Here is a 16,576-nt window from a genome sequence, read left to right on the forward strand (position 1 = left end):
ATAAAAATATATGTATATATACACCAGTAAACTTTTTAATACTCTTTCTGGTAGCAGAAAAACATACACTTGTGCTTGAGCAATCAATATCAATATTTTACATGTATGCTTTAGTGATAAATCAAAAACAAATCAAACAAACACAGTAAAAAAAAACAAAACAAGAACCATGTTGCAAACTGAGAATATAGTCTAAAGGACTACATGTATTGGTCTCTTTGTTTTTAGTTTTTACCTTGATAGTAAATAAATCATGGGCCGTTAACTATATTAAAAAAAAACTCTGTGAGATTTAACTTACAATCTACCCGTAAACATTGATAGTTTTTACTTTCGCACAAGATTCTTAATCCTTAAAAAATCAAAATACCCGAATTTATAAAATTGAAATCGTAAATTTTCTTAGTGAAATTCGAAATACAACCATCTTAACAAGAGCTTTGGTTTTGGGTAGTAGTGTCAAATTGCTGGCCATTCAGCCATGGCTCTTTGAAATCAACAAGATTTGTCTGGCTTATGAGTGAAAACTACGCAGTCGGTGTATATTTCGCTCGAAACCATCGTCATTTTAACTTGTTTTGACTCAAGATATAGATATGACATCCTACCGAAAGTCCAAGACCTTGTTAAAAATGGTTTTATCTAGTTCTCTACCGGTGAAACCAGGTGTGGGGAGGGGGTTGTAAAGGTTTAATTTGTTTGGCATTTATTATTTTACAATTGGATGATTAGAACATAAATAACAAATTAGCCACAAGCACTATACACAATAGTTGATTTCTTGACATACATGTATTATCTAAAAACTACATCCTAGACAAATGAGTTCAAACTTTATTTTGACAATGATATGATTATTTGCAATATGTTCAAATGCACAATATAAATCTCGTATCTCAGCTTTACATGTGAACTCTAGAGTAGGAAAAAACATGTAAACATTGTTTTAGGGACTATGTTAAAACATCTCTGTGGGGTACCGGTATGTCAGCGGCCAGCGAGGTCTGTGGTTTCTAGGTTAAGGGGTATGTTGAGAGTTATTGCTGTAGCCCCACCATTTTGGCGGACATTTCCCACAACGAATTGGCTGCCTCGTCATCCCTTGCTGCCTTAGATTCCTGAACCACCGCACAATCACTGGAATAAATTGTCTCTTACAAAGTCTGAAACATTGCTATATATTTATCGGGATTTAACACTAACATCGAAGGACTGTGTGTACCAATATATACATTTTAAAATGTCAAATGCCATGGACAATTTTACTCCTATTACTTAGATCTAAATAAGTAACAGTATTAACGGATAGATATACAGAACGTATTGAATATGTATTTGTTGATATGGCACCATGAGTTTATCGAAACGTTGTTTATAATATTTCCCTTGTATTGAATTAACTATAACTACATCTCTACTGCAATACCTGAAATATTTCCCCGTTACGTTTTCCAAACTTTCCTCAACTGCGCAGTGTATGTTCGTTTGTGCCCCTTCCCATGGGGACTTAAAAAACAGAGACAGGGTTGGATATAAAATGGTGAATCCTGGGAAATATCTGCCCAGCTCCGTGGCCACTGAACCAGGGTGGAGCGAATTAACTGTCACGCCAGTCCCTAAAAAATGGGTCATAAAAAGTCGAGATTAGTTTCAGCGGCGATGAAAACGATAGTTTTTGTTTTTAAAAGTTTGAAGATATTCTGTTAAACTAATGAAATATTGTTTTCAAATTTAAATTAAATAATGAATAAATAATAAAATAATTATAAAAATATCATATGTACTTAGGTTTATAATGTTGACATGTACCTTGAAGTCTCCTGCTAAGCTCTCTGGAGAACAGAATATTAGCTAGCTTGCTCTGTGCGTACGCTTCGATTCGACTATAGCTTTTCTCGTCTTTGATTTTGTCATAATCAATTTTGGTGGTAACTAAAAAGAAAGAACGAGTCTTTATATCTTCAGCAGAATGTAATCTAAAGTATGCTTTTATTCCCAAACTAATGTAAATACATTAATACTGATTATTTTTTATTTCAGAATACACTGTACCTCCAAATGCATGCACTAGTTTTCATATGAACTGCGATGGACACAAATGTCATAATTTATGCCTGATGTTTAAGTCAATGTATATATACATCTAATAAAATGTCTACAGTCACTTACAGGTGTGAGCTAGTGAAGAAACATTAATGATTCTGGCGGGAGCGGATCGTTTTATTTTTTCCAGGAGTAGGTTGGTCAGAAGGAAATGACCGAGGTGGTTGGTTCCGAATTGCATCTCGAACCCGTCAGAGGTCTTCATGTAAGGGCACATCATCACTCCTTGTATAACAGAAATACCACAAAATATGAGGTGTAAAGGAAATCATGGTCTTTCATGAACCGGCGTAACTCTCGTGGGCGAAGTCATCAATTAATGAAAAGGATTCCGAGTTTTATTTTCTGTTTAATGACTTTTAGAAAAACACGAGGAGAATGACATTGGAAAGAGTTCTCAACAAACTATTTTTACATTCTATATACTTTTCTACACAATTATAATCTTATTTAATATCATTTTTACATGTTTTGTATAAGTATCTATCATAAATGGTCAAATTTCAGTGGGAAAACTTATCTTATATTACAGTAGGTCCCTACCAAATTTTTAAACGTAAATTGACACGATGATAATGGAGTAACTTACCAGCATTGTTCAGCAATATATCTATTCTGGATTCAGTTTTGTTGATATCTTGAGCGAACTTTCGGACCGATTCTAGTGAGGCCAGGTCCAAACTCTTCAAAACCACTTGTTTACTTCCGGTCCTTTTTATGACGTCAGCTAGCGCATTTTCTCCGCGACTTTTGTCTCGACATGCTAGAATCACCCGAGCTCCTGAAAAAAAATGACTTTGTTTAATAATTTGAATGTCATATGGTGATATTAAGGTTTGATCACAGACTAACAGTATCCTTTCCGTCTATAAGTAATGGTTAAAGATTATATTCTTTAGAATTTGGATACAAGGCATTTGTATTCTGAAGTTCTAATATTAGTATTCCAGGAGGATTATGTGGATAAACAACACGTACATTACTTGAGTGTCAATCAGGACGACGACCTTTTTTTCTGCTAACATCTGTAGTTAATAATCAATAATTTGAGAAGCCTTGTATACTGTACGTGTAACAAATGTACCTCTGTTCGCTAGGTCCACAGCAGTCTCTTTGCCGATGCCCGTGTTTGCCCCCGTGATAATCACCGTCTTGCCGTCCAGGCGAGCCTTGCTGAGACATCTGCCGCCCGCCTTCCAGCGCCGAAACACTGCCACTGTTATCGCTGAAATAGTAATAACCACGGGATTGTGGCTGGGACATCAAAGATAACAATTTCATTCACCACGGCTTGTTATACTGGTTCTCTATATAATTTTTCAGCTACTGACCAGAATTTAATATCGGCTATGTTCACAAAATTAGAATAGAAAGCAACTTGACCAAATGAAGAATATTTTAACGGGATGGGCGAAATAATGACGGACCAGAGCAGGATTTGAACCCTATTTGAATACCAGCGCCAAATAGTTCAGTTGGTAGGCCACCTGAACAGAGTTCAAATCCCGGTCTTGTCCGTCATTACTTCTCTCACCAAGTTACAATATATGTAAATTTGATGATGAATACATTTTAAATAAATTACGTGCTTTAATTCAATCATCCACATTAAGGTAGCTCCATACTCGTAAAATTCTCTGAGGAAAGTTGAAAAACCGAACTGATTTCGACTTAATAGACTTAAATGTCATCAATTGTTAGAAAAAATATGCATGTCATCACACTTTTTGAGATGCCAGATAAACATAAACTAAAGCATATTTTAGCATTAGAAAAATGTATTTTTTTGTTGTTAAAAGTAAAATCTTGTAGGCAGAAATATGTTTTTCTTGTTTAATTTTAATGACAACTTTATCAGAAAACTAAAATTACAAAAATATTTTAAAATTAATCGTTGGAATAAGAAAAACTATAGCATTTAGACATACAACCGAGAGAAAAGTAAGAAAAAGAGTTATTTCCCCTTTGCATAGATAAAATATATTAACATTTGGAAATTTAGTATAAAATTAAGTGCGAAAATATCTTGAACCTACCAATACTTCTAATTACATCCATGTGATTATATTCACATAAAATAAATAAAACTATCTTGCACAATTTTTAAAGAATTCAAAGTTTTACAAAAAAGTGTGACGTCACAGAACACTGGATCTACTTTAACATTACGACAAAGTCAGATTTGGTCCGCAATGTATTGAAACGGTAGAAATTGATCAAACTGCTCTACCCAAGTCAAGGGTTTCTGACCCGCTCCGCTCTATGTAAATGTTTATGGGAAGATAATCTAACCGACTTTTCCCTATTTTTTTTTATATACTTATGGTACGGGTGGTTTATCATAGAAACACATAATTGTTCGTTTTAGGACAACATGTTACAGGTTTAAAAAACTTCAGTTGATCAATTAATGACTTAGTTAATTTTACATTATAATATGAGATACATTCTCTTTTGAGAAGTGGACAGGCATATCCTACATCCACATGGATGTAGGCTATGCCTGTCCACTTCTCAAAAGAGAGTTTATGAGATATTTAAGTATTGAATCCTTGTTTTTTGAAAGATATAGTCTCATAACTGCAACGGTGTGTGCATACAAATTGAATAACGCGCGTTAGCGCGTTATGAAAATTTGTTTGCAAACACCGTTGCAGTTATGAGACTATATCTTTCAAAAAATAAGGATTTAATGCTTATATTTACATTTTTTTTACCTTCTTGTCTTGTACGCAAATGCGAATTATACCTCAAAATTACTGTACTATCCTATGGGTAAGTTCAAATTAATGGAATAGCCACAGTAACAGCCACAAGCGTGATCTTTGATTTTCGCTTGTGACGTTGTATTTATCAGCGTTAAACGTTTGTGACGTCACAATTAAAACTCGTGATTTAACCTATTAATACCCTGTCTGTGTTATGGTGCTATATCTGCAGTAGCTTTACATGCAAAATATATGTGGAATGTAAATATAGTGATTTTAATTCGAATTAAAAAGACCTAGTCATAAATAGGGGGTCAAAAACAAGGACAATGGTTGCAGAGGGTGCCAAATATCCATGTTGTACCTGGCGAAATTTACTTCTCGCAGTTAAAATTGCATTAGAGGATAATCGCAGAAATATTACCTGCTACACCAAGACTCGCAATAATGGTTTGGTTCTCGGTTATTAACTTCCCTAATTCTTCCATGACGAAATGTTTCGTAAGTTTATCTCAGTTGTTGTTTTTAATACGGAAACCCATAACAGATATAATTATCGTCTATATAGAAATACTCCAGATACAGTTTGATTGCTCGTCGATCCTTTTTTAAATTTATTTCCTCCTTACGGTTTCATAATGCATAAAAAGTTTACAGTGTTATAATATTACACTATTACCATTAGGAATAATATTAGAAATATTTGTATTAGGCCTATATATAATCATTTTTCCAATATTTTGATTTAAATGAGGATATCTTATCTAATATTCGCTAGACAAGGGTCGAGGCTTGTTGAGGAGCAGAATGTATCACAACCCCTTGGCTAGCAAAGATGTTTTATAATTGACTAATTTAATTAAGCTTTTGATTTTATTTGATTATTTGAATTCGGATTATCCAAAGCAATAGCTTTAAGCTGAGCACGTTTTTTTTTAATTTTACTGATTTTATTTTGATTTAAAACCTACTGCACGCGATAGAGGAGATTAAAATATTTATCATATTCTATGATAAAGATTTCTCTACTGTTAGGAATATACCGCAAACTAATTTCTGTATAGGATGACAATTTAATTTTACTTCAGTCAATGCATTTAATAACTTTTCCCACAAAAATATATGCAAATAAATATACTCAAAGAATGATTCCTTATATAAAAATATTAAAGACACAGCTAGTTGCGCTTCCTGGAAATCAATTTATCACATTCAATACAATCAAGTACCTCTATATTCGCCTAATTAAGAGAAATGAACAGACCACGTAAATAAGAAGGCGGTGCTTATTTTCTACATTTAAATGTACATTATATAATGGACACCTTCATTTTTTCAATATAAATGACACATTGACGTTAAAATAATATCTTTTGTCTCATAAGTTTTGTTGTGTTATTTATAGCCCCTTTGCTTGAATGCACGGGGTCCAGAATGGCTTAGGATTTGACAATTTAGCTCACCTGAGCCGAAGCCATGGATTGCTAATTCAATTTTATCCTGAAAGAGCTAGGAATACCTTGCTATCTTTATCATTTTTGTTCAGGTCATTTATAGATATATTCAATTGGAAGGTCACACGCGCTTTAATTTTTTTTTATCTTTTATTTCCTAGTTCACTGGGATATATCGACGGAAGTATGAAAGTAACAATTGTTTATTGATAATACGTCGTCGATATACCCGAATGTTGAGTTGAATGCCACGGCGAGCGATTTATTTTTTTTTTCACGGAAAAACTTTTGAATAAATTCTGCTTCATATGAAGACAAAAATAAGTGTGCTAACAATAGGGCTCAATCGGTACCCATGGGAATTCCAACAGATTGTTTGACGACCTGATTTTTAAAACCTACGTAGATGTAGCTACAGTCTATTAGAAGCTCAAGCATCTTTTAAATATCAACTTCAGAGTACGTGTGTGCAGAATCCGAATGGTTTTTACTGTAACAAAAGAGTTTTGCAAATGACCGATGATAAGGTAAGTAAAGAAGATAAGAATTCGTAAGTATCCACATCTGATTTTCATCGCTCCTTGAATATACTGTTGCAAAGTACACTTGAAGTTTCTCCTTTACTGTTGTTAATATTTTGGTAAAGAGTAAAAAAGAGGCATCGAACATTTAATGGACCCGCTATATATCTTTGTAAAGATTTTTATGAAGTTTAGGTTTCCAATGTAGGTAATGTAATTCAAATTGGTTGTTGGGAATATTAAAAATATTCAAAACTGACATGATTTTGAAGAATTTCCTCCTTGGAAAGAGAGCTATGAGTATAGGCCACTTGCAGAATTAAATCCAAGTTCTTCTAATATACAAACAAAGAGAATGGTGTTTCCTGCTTTGTCAGCAGAACAACAAGTACAAGCTGATCGTGTAATTTATGTAGTTCTTTATTCACTTTTAAATTTTCAAATATAGAAGGATATATGATTTTCATACTGCGCCTTAATCGCTTAATTCATTTAAACAATAAAATGCTTTCATTGGTGATTCATTCGGGATATGAAGGTAGCGACATTGCAGAAAAAATACATAACCCGCGTTAGCGGGTTATGTAAATTTTTTCTGCATTGATCGCTACCCTCATAACCCGAATGAATCATCAAAGAAAGCATTTTATTGTTTATATTAACATCTTTCTTTTAGCTAATTGATTATGAAAAGTAAGTAAAATTCACTGATATACTGTCAATGTACGTAAGTACATTAGCTAAAAGAAATAGCCAAATCGTCTCCTGTGAGACTTTGAGTCTGACATCGTCATGATTATTTCGTGCAGTCCGTGATTTTTTCTAGGTCGCTGTAGGTTTGGACCAATCGATAAACAGGGCGTGTCTATATCTGTCCTGTCAGTTTCTTATCAGTTTCAGCAGCTGTAGATTTCGACCAATCGATAAACGGGGCGTGTAGATTTCAGTCTGGCTGTTTCTATAGAGCTATGAATTCACTATAGGTTTCCGTAAGAAATAGAGGGAATAATATTTTGTAGATGTAAATATATTCATATAAATTGCAATATACATGTGTTGCAAAGTCATAATTGATGAATAATTTTGTTACATCAGATGATATAGAGTTTCACAATAAAGTGAAATAGACAAATTAAAACATTTTTAATAACTTTAATATTAAATGATTTTATTATATCTGACAAGCATGATTACCCGGTAATGAATAATATGGATAACAGACAAAATGAACATAAACCTTACGAAAAATGTTTCTCATTACTATGACCCGTCAACAGTACTTGTTCATGTACATACACCTAATAAAACAATTAAAGAACAAAACATGTATTAGCTTTTCTAAAATAAACACAATTCAAAGCATATCAGACATACAAAAGTAAAAAAATATAAAATTATGTACATTGTATACATGGACAGACAAAGATTCTCAATAACCTTTAAATACCAGCATTAAAATAAATCTCTCTTCATTCACAAGTTCAAAATACTCTCTCTCTCTCTCTCTCTCTCTCTCTCTCTCTCTCTCTCTCTCTCTCTCTCTCTCTCTCTCTCTCTCTCTCTCTCCTCCTTCTCTCTCTCTCTCTCTCTCTCTCTCTCTCTCTCTCTCTCTCTCTCTCTCTCTCTCTCTCTCTCTCTCTCTCTCTCTCTCTCAAATAGAAGTTGAGAACACCTGTGTCTTTGATTGTTTTACACTTATCACATCTCATTTCTTCTTCTCCTTTATCTCTCGATTCATTCTTTCTCTCTGAATTAGAAGTTGAGCATGCCTCTATCTTTGATTGCCTTATACTGATCTGGAATCTCCATCAAGGCCTGCAAGGCAAATGCTGCCTGTGGGTTTCTAGCAGTTGTCATTATCTTATGGAAATCAACAAACTGAAAATTGTCAAAATTTCTTCTAGGTAGACGGTCATCAAAATCTTCCATGATATCCCATGGTCCATCACCTACCCCAACCATCACGATTGATATAGGCCAATTGGAGGCTTCAACAATGGCATTCACAGTTTCTCTCTCATTGGTTACTTGTCCATCAGCGACGATAACAAGGATGTGATACTAAAGTACCCGAAAATAGTGGATATTATAATGTTGGCTACATTTAAAACCATCCAAGACATGATTTTAAATACAAAACATATTTCCATTTTCACAAAGAAGCAGACTTTCCTCAGTCTCTACATCTTGCAAATTTTTATTTTCTATGAGATATAGCTTCCCCTTACCGTACGCTCACGTTTCACAATATCAATGGCTTTATTGATTAGAGGTGCAAAATTGGTTCCTCCACTCAGACGAATGTTAGGGGTGATTTGATTGTACATCTCAAGGACATCATGGAAGCCATAACAATAACCCTGTGTACACAGAAAAAAAACCTTTGGATTTTCTGCATGCATCAATACATGTACTAAGTACAGGTATACCGGTAGATGTTTTGCAAGACCTGACTTAGATTATCATAATTTCAGATATTAAAGGAAAGAAAAATGGTACTAAATATTTCATAGAATGGCACATATAAAATAAAAATCAACCAATAAATATTTTATCATAAAAGAAATAAACCAACCTCAGCTCTGAAAGGAAACACAGCTCTATCTCTTGTTGAGGCATCTCCAAATCCAAATGCAGGAATTTTGCCGTCATCATCAAAGGATTCTAAGGTCTCTCCTAGGATGCAGATCACCTGTTGGTAGTGACAAAACCTTTATAATACTATTCCATTTATTGGTGATAATAAGTAATGCATTATTTAGAGGTACACTCAACTTTTACAGGTATTAAAATTCAAACAAGAGGCCCATGGGCCACATCGCTCACCTGAGCAACAATAGCCATAATAAAATAATCTTTTCGAGAAGAAGATATTTCTCGCTTGATTTGAGCAAAGTGAAATCTTTACAACCTAAGGATGCTTCCACACAAGTTACAGCTTTTCTGGCCATTTGGTTTTTGAGAAGAATTTTAAAGTTTTTTTCTTTATTATCCTAATGTAAGAATTCGAACCACATTGTGGGCCCACTCTACCCCAAGGATCATGGTTTAAACAAACTGGAATCTACACAATCTGAGGATGCTTCCACACAAGTTACAGCTTTTCTGGCCAATTAAATTTTGAGAAGAAGATTTTTTAAAGATACCAACAAATTTTTAATAATTCTTTTTAATCATCCCTCTTTGAAAAAAAGTGTGACCCTTTATTTTGAAAAACTTAAATTCCCTTAACCTAAGGATGTTTTGTGCAAAGTTTGGTTTAAATCAGCAGAGTGGCTCTTGAGAAGTTGAAAATCTAAAAAGTTTACAGGCAGATGGACAGACAAATGGACGGACAGACAGACTGATGGACAGACAGATGGATAGACGCTGGACAAAAAGTGATCAGAAAAGCTCACTTGAGCTTTCAGTCAGTTGAGCTAAAAACTGTATATAATTCTTTGTGTATGCATGGTAGGGACAAAAAATCACTCACTAGAAGAATAGTTATGCAGTAAGTGCTCCATCTACCAAAGCACAAATTGATACTATTTTTGTGAATAGGTTATCCAGTTAATGTCTAAGCCTCTTTACTCTGAACTTCAGCTATTTAAATCACTGGTAATTTTACAATTCATTAATCATTATCATGCAGCACATCAGATACTTTTGACCTAACTTCTATTTAGACTAAATACACTCAAAACACCAATAATATCATAATGTACAAGTACAGCTTTACAAATGCAGCAGTTAGCTAAGAAAAATTAATTAATACATGTACAAGCCAGGGCTGCGTTTTACAAAAGAACTTAAGACCTACGACCAAATTAATGAATGGTAATTAATCACAAACTTATCAATGATTTATTCTTATGGCTGGAAAATATAATTATGGGAATTAAAATATTTGTTAACAAATGGTTTTATGTCAATTTTGTTCTTTTAAGATCATTCTACGAGACTGTAAATCTTTACGACATTGTCGTAAGTTCTTTTGTAAAATGCAGCCCTGGTTATATGTGTGCAAATCTTGGCACTACAGAGGTGCAACTAAAGACATTTCTTAAAATTGTAGGGAATCATCTATGTGTTTCATATATGCTTTTTTTTAAAATACAGGCATATCTAAATTTAAGCATGTTTTGTAACGGTAACTGAAAAAGGGAGGTAAATAAAGAAACTATTGGCAAATCCATCAGTACCTGTTGGTAAGGGTTTAGAAACCTCTGGCCTATAGAGTGAAGGGACTGTCCCCCAAAACTTCTCTGACCCTGCACTGCATTACTGGCAGTATAATCTATCCCTGTTAACAACAGAAAGAGTGCCCGGTCCTGACATATACACATGGTACTTATATTCTAATTACTAAATCTATTATAATTACAAGAAATGCATTTGAAATACATGTACAAACATTTTTTGGCAAATGTGTAATAGCTTGGGCAGTTGATTTCAATGTTTCATAAGCTTTGGGGGGAAGTAAATATCTTCATGTAGCTGTATTTGAAATTTTAAAAAATCATGTTCTACAGCAAAAAAAGCTGTATAACTATGATAGCTCTCAGGGAAAAGACTGGACCATTGGGCTACAGTAACTGCTCCAATATTCCCACTGTAAGGTTGCCATTTTATGTTCAAATATTAAGGCACCTATGGTTCAACAGTGTAAATCATTGTTTGTTTTAAATTCTTGGTAACCAAACACTACAAATTAATGCAGCCCTGCTCTTGCAGTTTAATTTCATTAATGTACTTTACAATATCTATATTTGGTAAATCTGAAATTTGTATTTATTAATCGGTTTCTTTTGCCTTTGCTGTTCAAAAATCTCTTTTTTATATCTAGCCTTTTCTACACAATAACTGATATACTTTATATGAGTTGCCTACCCTTTGATAAGGATTAATTTCCCTGGGATCTATAGAGTGCAGACTTTTCCCTCCAAATGTTCTAATCCCTTGGCACATATTACTTTGTGTAAAATCCACACCTACAACATGCTCATTATTAATTCTCTTTTTCAATTCTATGATATTCATTTCATAAAAAGTACTACATGTACTGAAGATGATTTTCAAGTACTGGTACATGTACATGTATCTCAAATGCATTTGAACATATTGTAAATCAAAATTATATTAATGGTAAATGAATTTCAAATGCATGTGGTAAACTTATTGTAAACCAAAAATAAACACTTGTACTTATGAATTTACATGTTATAGAAACACCAGTTTTCAATATGATTAAATATTCATATACAAAAACTCACCAAATATTAGGCCACATCCCTCTACTCCTGCTTTTCTGATAGCAGTGGTAACATCTTCAAGGGAGGTAAATCTATCAACAAAACTAGAATAACTGCTGCCTCCAAAAAAGCTGAAGAGGCTATTGGAGTTGCTTTTCTTTGCCTTCATCTGACTGAGATCTGGGTAGAGCTTGTTCTGTGATGACCCCGATGAGGAGGCTGATGAGGAGGCACTCGATGAGGAGGAACCTCCACAGCAACACCAGATAAAGAAAACTATCACACAAAATATGATCACGCTGATGACTTCCATTCTTCTAAAAGTAAGAGGAACAAATACAAAATATTTGTCTATGTTCATGCATTCATTTTAACATCATGCACTTGGTTTATAATCGATTTCTAATGGAGAGATTTATGCTTCAAATTTTGGATGGACTATTTATAAAATATTTGATAGATCTACTAAACTACATTGTAGCTGCCATCCTGGAGTTTAATTTTTTTGGTTACAGCTATAACCTGCAACTACTTGTAGCAATGTTTAAATATAAAGTAATTAAACTCAGCTGGCTTCTTTAACAATCATCAGTCCTTTGCAATTAATCCTCAAAAACTCTTAAATATCCAGGTATTATTTGTTTAAATCACAGATTTGAAAGTTCTAAAAAGTTTTTCCCAAAATATCTTAGCTGGAGAAAATTGCGACATAAATTTTTCAAATGCATGAACATCATAATAAAGATAACTCCAATTAATCAGATATGAAGAACAGATATTATATTTCCTAAAATTACAGCAATACTATAAGGCTGAGGATATGACGCCCCTATGATCTGATGCAGAGCACACGATAATATAACTCATTTGAAATAATCAGCATGCGTTTTGACATCTACTTAGCCTATATCATTTGAATAATTCAACAATACTCTATTAAGATAACATATTCATTATTTTATATTTATTATCCCCTAACGTTATTTATTACTAGATTTGAGTACAGTATCTCTCTTAAATTTTTCTTCAATCACTGTTTACCTGGAAGCAAATGAGATTCTATTGCTGAGTCGTCTATAGCTGAGTCTTCCTGACCAGTTCGGAAACAAATCTGAAATTCATAAGAGTTGACAAATTCCCTGACGATAAATAGAGATGGTATTGCAGCATGAACTTATCAACGACACGTCAGCTCATGCAACAAAACTGAAAGTAAACAAATCAACGTGAATCAGAAACGTAAAAGAGAGCTCCAAAACCCTCTTAATAAAACGTTTAGATGAATCCGTTATTTTCGGTCCTATTAATTTTAGCAATTCATCTTTTATTCTTGGGTAATTTTGCACTTTTAGAACTGTTAGTTAAGTTAAGTTTATCTTTTTTAAATAAAAAACTATAACTTTTAAGAGAAAAAATATCATTCGAATAGTAATTTTATGCGGAAGCGAAAAAATCCCTTAGATCCCAAAGTCTTTTGGCACGAAATCATCTAGCACAAAAACCAAAGACGACTTCCGGTGAAAATAAACGCGTTTTGCCGTTTTCACGGTTTTGCCTTGTTTTCTAGCACCGTTTCGCATGTGGTTTCGTACCTCTTGCAATCATGATCGGTGCATTGGGCGGAGACTCCGAAGTTAAAAACAGAGAGTTAATGTACAGATTAATGATAAGGTAATACGAACAATAATGCAATAGGCCTAACCATGATTTTTTGCAGGTGTGTTGCCCCCCCCCCCCCCCCCCCCCATCACACTTTTGTATCATGGAACCACAGATAAATAGTACTGGTAATGTTAGTCTTTACTCTGGAAAACTTCATTCATTTGTCCCTAATGTTCACCATGTCAGTAGAAGAATTAGAAATGAAAAGTTATATCAGCACGCCAAGATCGAAAAAAATTAGCAACTTCTTCATTGTCATGTTGTTCCACAGAATACCACACGAACTAATACAAGTTAAATTTTATATCATATTGGTGTTCTTCCATTGTTACAGTATTGACATTAGATATGAAAGATGCATGCATGCTGATTTTCTGTTATTTTATCAATAAGTGAGAATAATATGTTTTACGGTGCTACCGTTCTGGCGAGCGCAGCAAGAATTACACATACCTTGCATCATTGTCAACTTATAGTTTTATTTAGGTATCAACGAACGTCAAAGAATTTTTGAGAGAGTATTGCTCTACAATAAGTATGCCAAAGGTACTAATTTGAATGGTTAGGATACGTACAGTGCAACCCCCTTCCCACAGAGAGAGAGAGAGAGAGAGAGAGAGAGAGAGAGAGAGAGAGAGAGAGCCCGGTACCTGTATGTAGGTGTGTAATTTCCCACTTTTAAATTCAATGGTCTGACTACTATATGCAATATCTACATAATTTTTTTAACTGTTTATTTTTTCATTTTATTCTTTTTTATTTATTTCAAAATATCCTATTGTTTATTTCCTCCCTACTTATGCATGCACAATTAGCTTAAAAATGGATCGATATGACAGTAAAGTATGGCTCTTGCTAATATATATACATAAAATCTCTATATTAAAAAAAATTAAAAACAAATCATACGTCAATGAGGCAGGTATCGCAGTCTATACTGAAATAGCTAGTACACGCATTACAGATGTTTGATCCACCTCTAAATTTATCGCGGGAAATATAGCGCGAGTGCACTGTGACGTCATCCATGACTTTGTTCGTCTTTGTTTACGTTTCTCGACTCAATACGGAGGTATGGAAGCATGTAACAAATCTTTTGAGTCTCACCAAAGCATATGCGGTACTCAAAACGTGTCTTCAAACTTTAAGTCACTGTAAATTACGAGTTAAAAGTCGGCCATTTTTGGCATAGCACCACGGGTGAAAACATTAGAGAGCATTATGGGACGTAGACAAAAAATTTTGTTTGATGAACTGTAGGTTTAGCTCGTTCTTTTTCCCGCGCACACTGGTTCTTAGAGCTCGCTTCGCTCGCCGGCGCTGCGCGCCGGCGAGCTGTGCTCGCTATAAAATTGCAACCACTAAAATTTTATATTAATTTCGTATAATCCACTAGCTGCAGGTCTGTAGCTCCCAGTCTGAAAAAATATTGGATGGACGACCTGGGAGCTACAGTGCCTCCCATAGTAAAAAACTGCAATTTACGGCACACAAAAAAATGTGCTCATTTTGGACTGATTAACCTAATTTCCGAACATATTCTATACAAATATTTGATTCAAAAGAATTCCTAGGACATTTTACTACAGACATCATCACTTTACTTGCCTCTGATATTCTTTTAAACTCCATCACCAGCCCTATAAAGTGAAGTGGTGCAGTTTGTTTACATTTAAAAATGTCGACTCTTGAGCTCGACGTGAATTTAACATATTTCAATTTCCGAGATCGGTAAGCGTGTTTAAGAGAAAGTTTGAGGCAAGTAAGGTACCAATATCAGCAGTAAATTGAATAAAATTTAATGGTGTTAATTGTTTTCACAGAATAAGTTTGGAAATAAGGTTAATCAGTCCAAAACAAGTGCAATTTTTTGTGCGCCGTAAATTGCAGTTTTTTACCATGGGAGGCACTGTGGCTCCCAGGTCGTCCATCTGATTTTTTTCAGACCGGGAGCTACAGACCTGCAGCTAATAATCCACAACAGTTGAAAAAATGATAGTGAGAATTTAATATCGGTTTCCTCACAAATGATATAATCTATGCCGATTATTAATACCGCATGTTTATTTAGGAATTTACAGTACTGTAATGAAATTATATATTTTCACATGTATCCTGCTCATGCATATATACAGGTACACTATTTTGCCTTTTTGGTACTTTTTATTCATTCTTTTATAATGTCTTACCAGTCAGTTGTTTTATGATGGACATCAACAGTTAGCAGTTCAGCTCTCTAACCTTGTCAAGGCACACCCTGCTTGTCCCCCATCAGACAGACTCTTCAAAGTTGTCAAATTTGGCTTGGAATCAGAAGAAGGTGAGTTTTAGGATCTATTCACATGATACACAGATGTTGGGTTTTATTTTCTCCTAAATGCATGTATATATTGTAAACTTATCCTATATCTGTATATAGCTTACTTCTGTTCGCTCAGGAGGTTGAAAATTGGGGCATTTTAATGCATTTATATTGCTGTGTTTTTCTTGAGCATCAATCTGTTTCAAACCTTAATTTGAACTTTTTTCTTGATATCTTGAAATTTAAAACAAGATAGAAGTTTCATTACAAAAAACAGACTTGTTTGTTTAATTTGTATGTCTTTCGATTAGCTTTGCATTTAAACAAGTTGTTCTAATACATGTATCTAATCTCATTAACAGAACTGTCTGGAAGCAAAAAGATTGAACAAAATATTGCGCCAGGTTCAGGAATTGACTTGGAATACGAAACAGATGGTAAAACACTTTTTTTTTTATCTGTTAAACTTGTATTCATGAATTCAATTCAATTAATATGAATATTTGGTTATGACAAACATGTTGCTCAGCATTGGCTAGTACATGTATTTCTAATATCCTGTCAATATTTAGATAGATGTGATCTAGTTACA

General features: G+C 34.0%; 2 protein-coding genes across 3 annotated transcripts in view; one reads left to right on the forward strand and one right to left on the reverse strand.

Moving 5' to 3' along the window:
• Nucleotides 1-274: 274 nt before the first annotated feature.
• On the reverse strand, nt 275-13,280 carry LOC128192660 (WW domain-containing oxidoreductase-like). Its single transcript, XM_052865528.1, has 12 exons — nt 13,062-13,280; nt 12,042-12,337; nt 10,971-11,071; nt 9,362-9,478; nt 9,015-9,146; nt 8,579-8,847; nt 3,188-3,357; nt 2,693-2,884; nt 2,170-2,328; nt 1,810-1,932; nt 1,427-1,616; nt 275-1,137 (listed from the first exon to the last, which is right to left on the reverse strand). Exons 2-12 carry the CDS (start codon nt 12,331-12,333, stop codon nt 1,038-1,040), a joined length of 1,845 nt encoding a protein of 614 aa, XP_052721488.1. The 5' UTR covers nt 12,334-12,337; nt 13,062-13,280; the 3' UTR covers nt 275-1,037.
• Nucleotides 13,281-13,512: 232 nt separating this feature from the next.
• Nucleotides 13,513-16,576, forward strand: part of LOC128192651 (cleavage stimulation factor subunit 1-like) — a 42,775-nt gene continuing 39,711 nt past the window's right edge. For both annotated transcript variants that reach the window (XM_052865516.1, XM_052865515.1), the window contains exons 1-3: nt 13,513-13,691; nt 15,875-16,002; nt 16,347-16,421. In XM_052865516.1, coding sequence (XP_052721476.1) covers nt 13,624-13,691; nt 15,875-16,002; nt 16,347-16,421 — 271 coding nt within the window. In that variant the 5' untranslated portion in view covers nt 13,513-13,623. The remainder of the gene's footprint in view (nt 13,692-15,874; nt 16,003-16,346; nt 16,422-16,576) is intronic.

The sequence above is a fragment of the Crassostrea angulata genome, chromosome 7 (genome assembly GCF_025612915.1).
Source record: "Crassostrea angulata isolate pt1a10 chromosome 7, ASM2561291v2, whole genome shotgun sequence".
NCBI classification, from domain to species: domain Eukaryota; kingdom Metazoa; phylum Mollusca; class Bivalvia; order Ostreida; family Ostreidae; genus Magallana; species Magallana angulata.

What these genes read in the sequence shown, in the direction of transcription:
- LOC128192660 (XM_052865528.1), bottom strand. Translation starts at nt 12,333, where the DNA reads ATGGAAGTCATCAGCGTGATCATATTTTGTGTGATAGTTTTCTTTATC. An exon ending in TGTGGACCTAGCGAACAGAG is followed by an intron (nt 2,885 to 3,187) that starts GTACATTTGTTA and finishes ATTTTTTTTCAG; the next exon opens with GAGCTCGGGTGATTCTAGCA. An exon ending in GTAACGGGGAAATATTTCAG is followed by an intron (nt 1,138 to 1,426) that starts GTATTGCAGTAG and finishes AATTTATTCCAG; the next exon opens with TGATTGTGCGGTGGTTCAGG.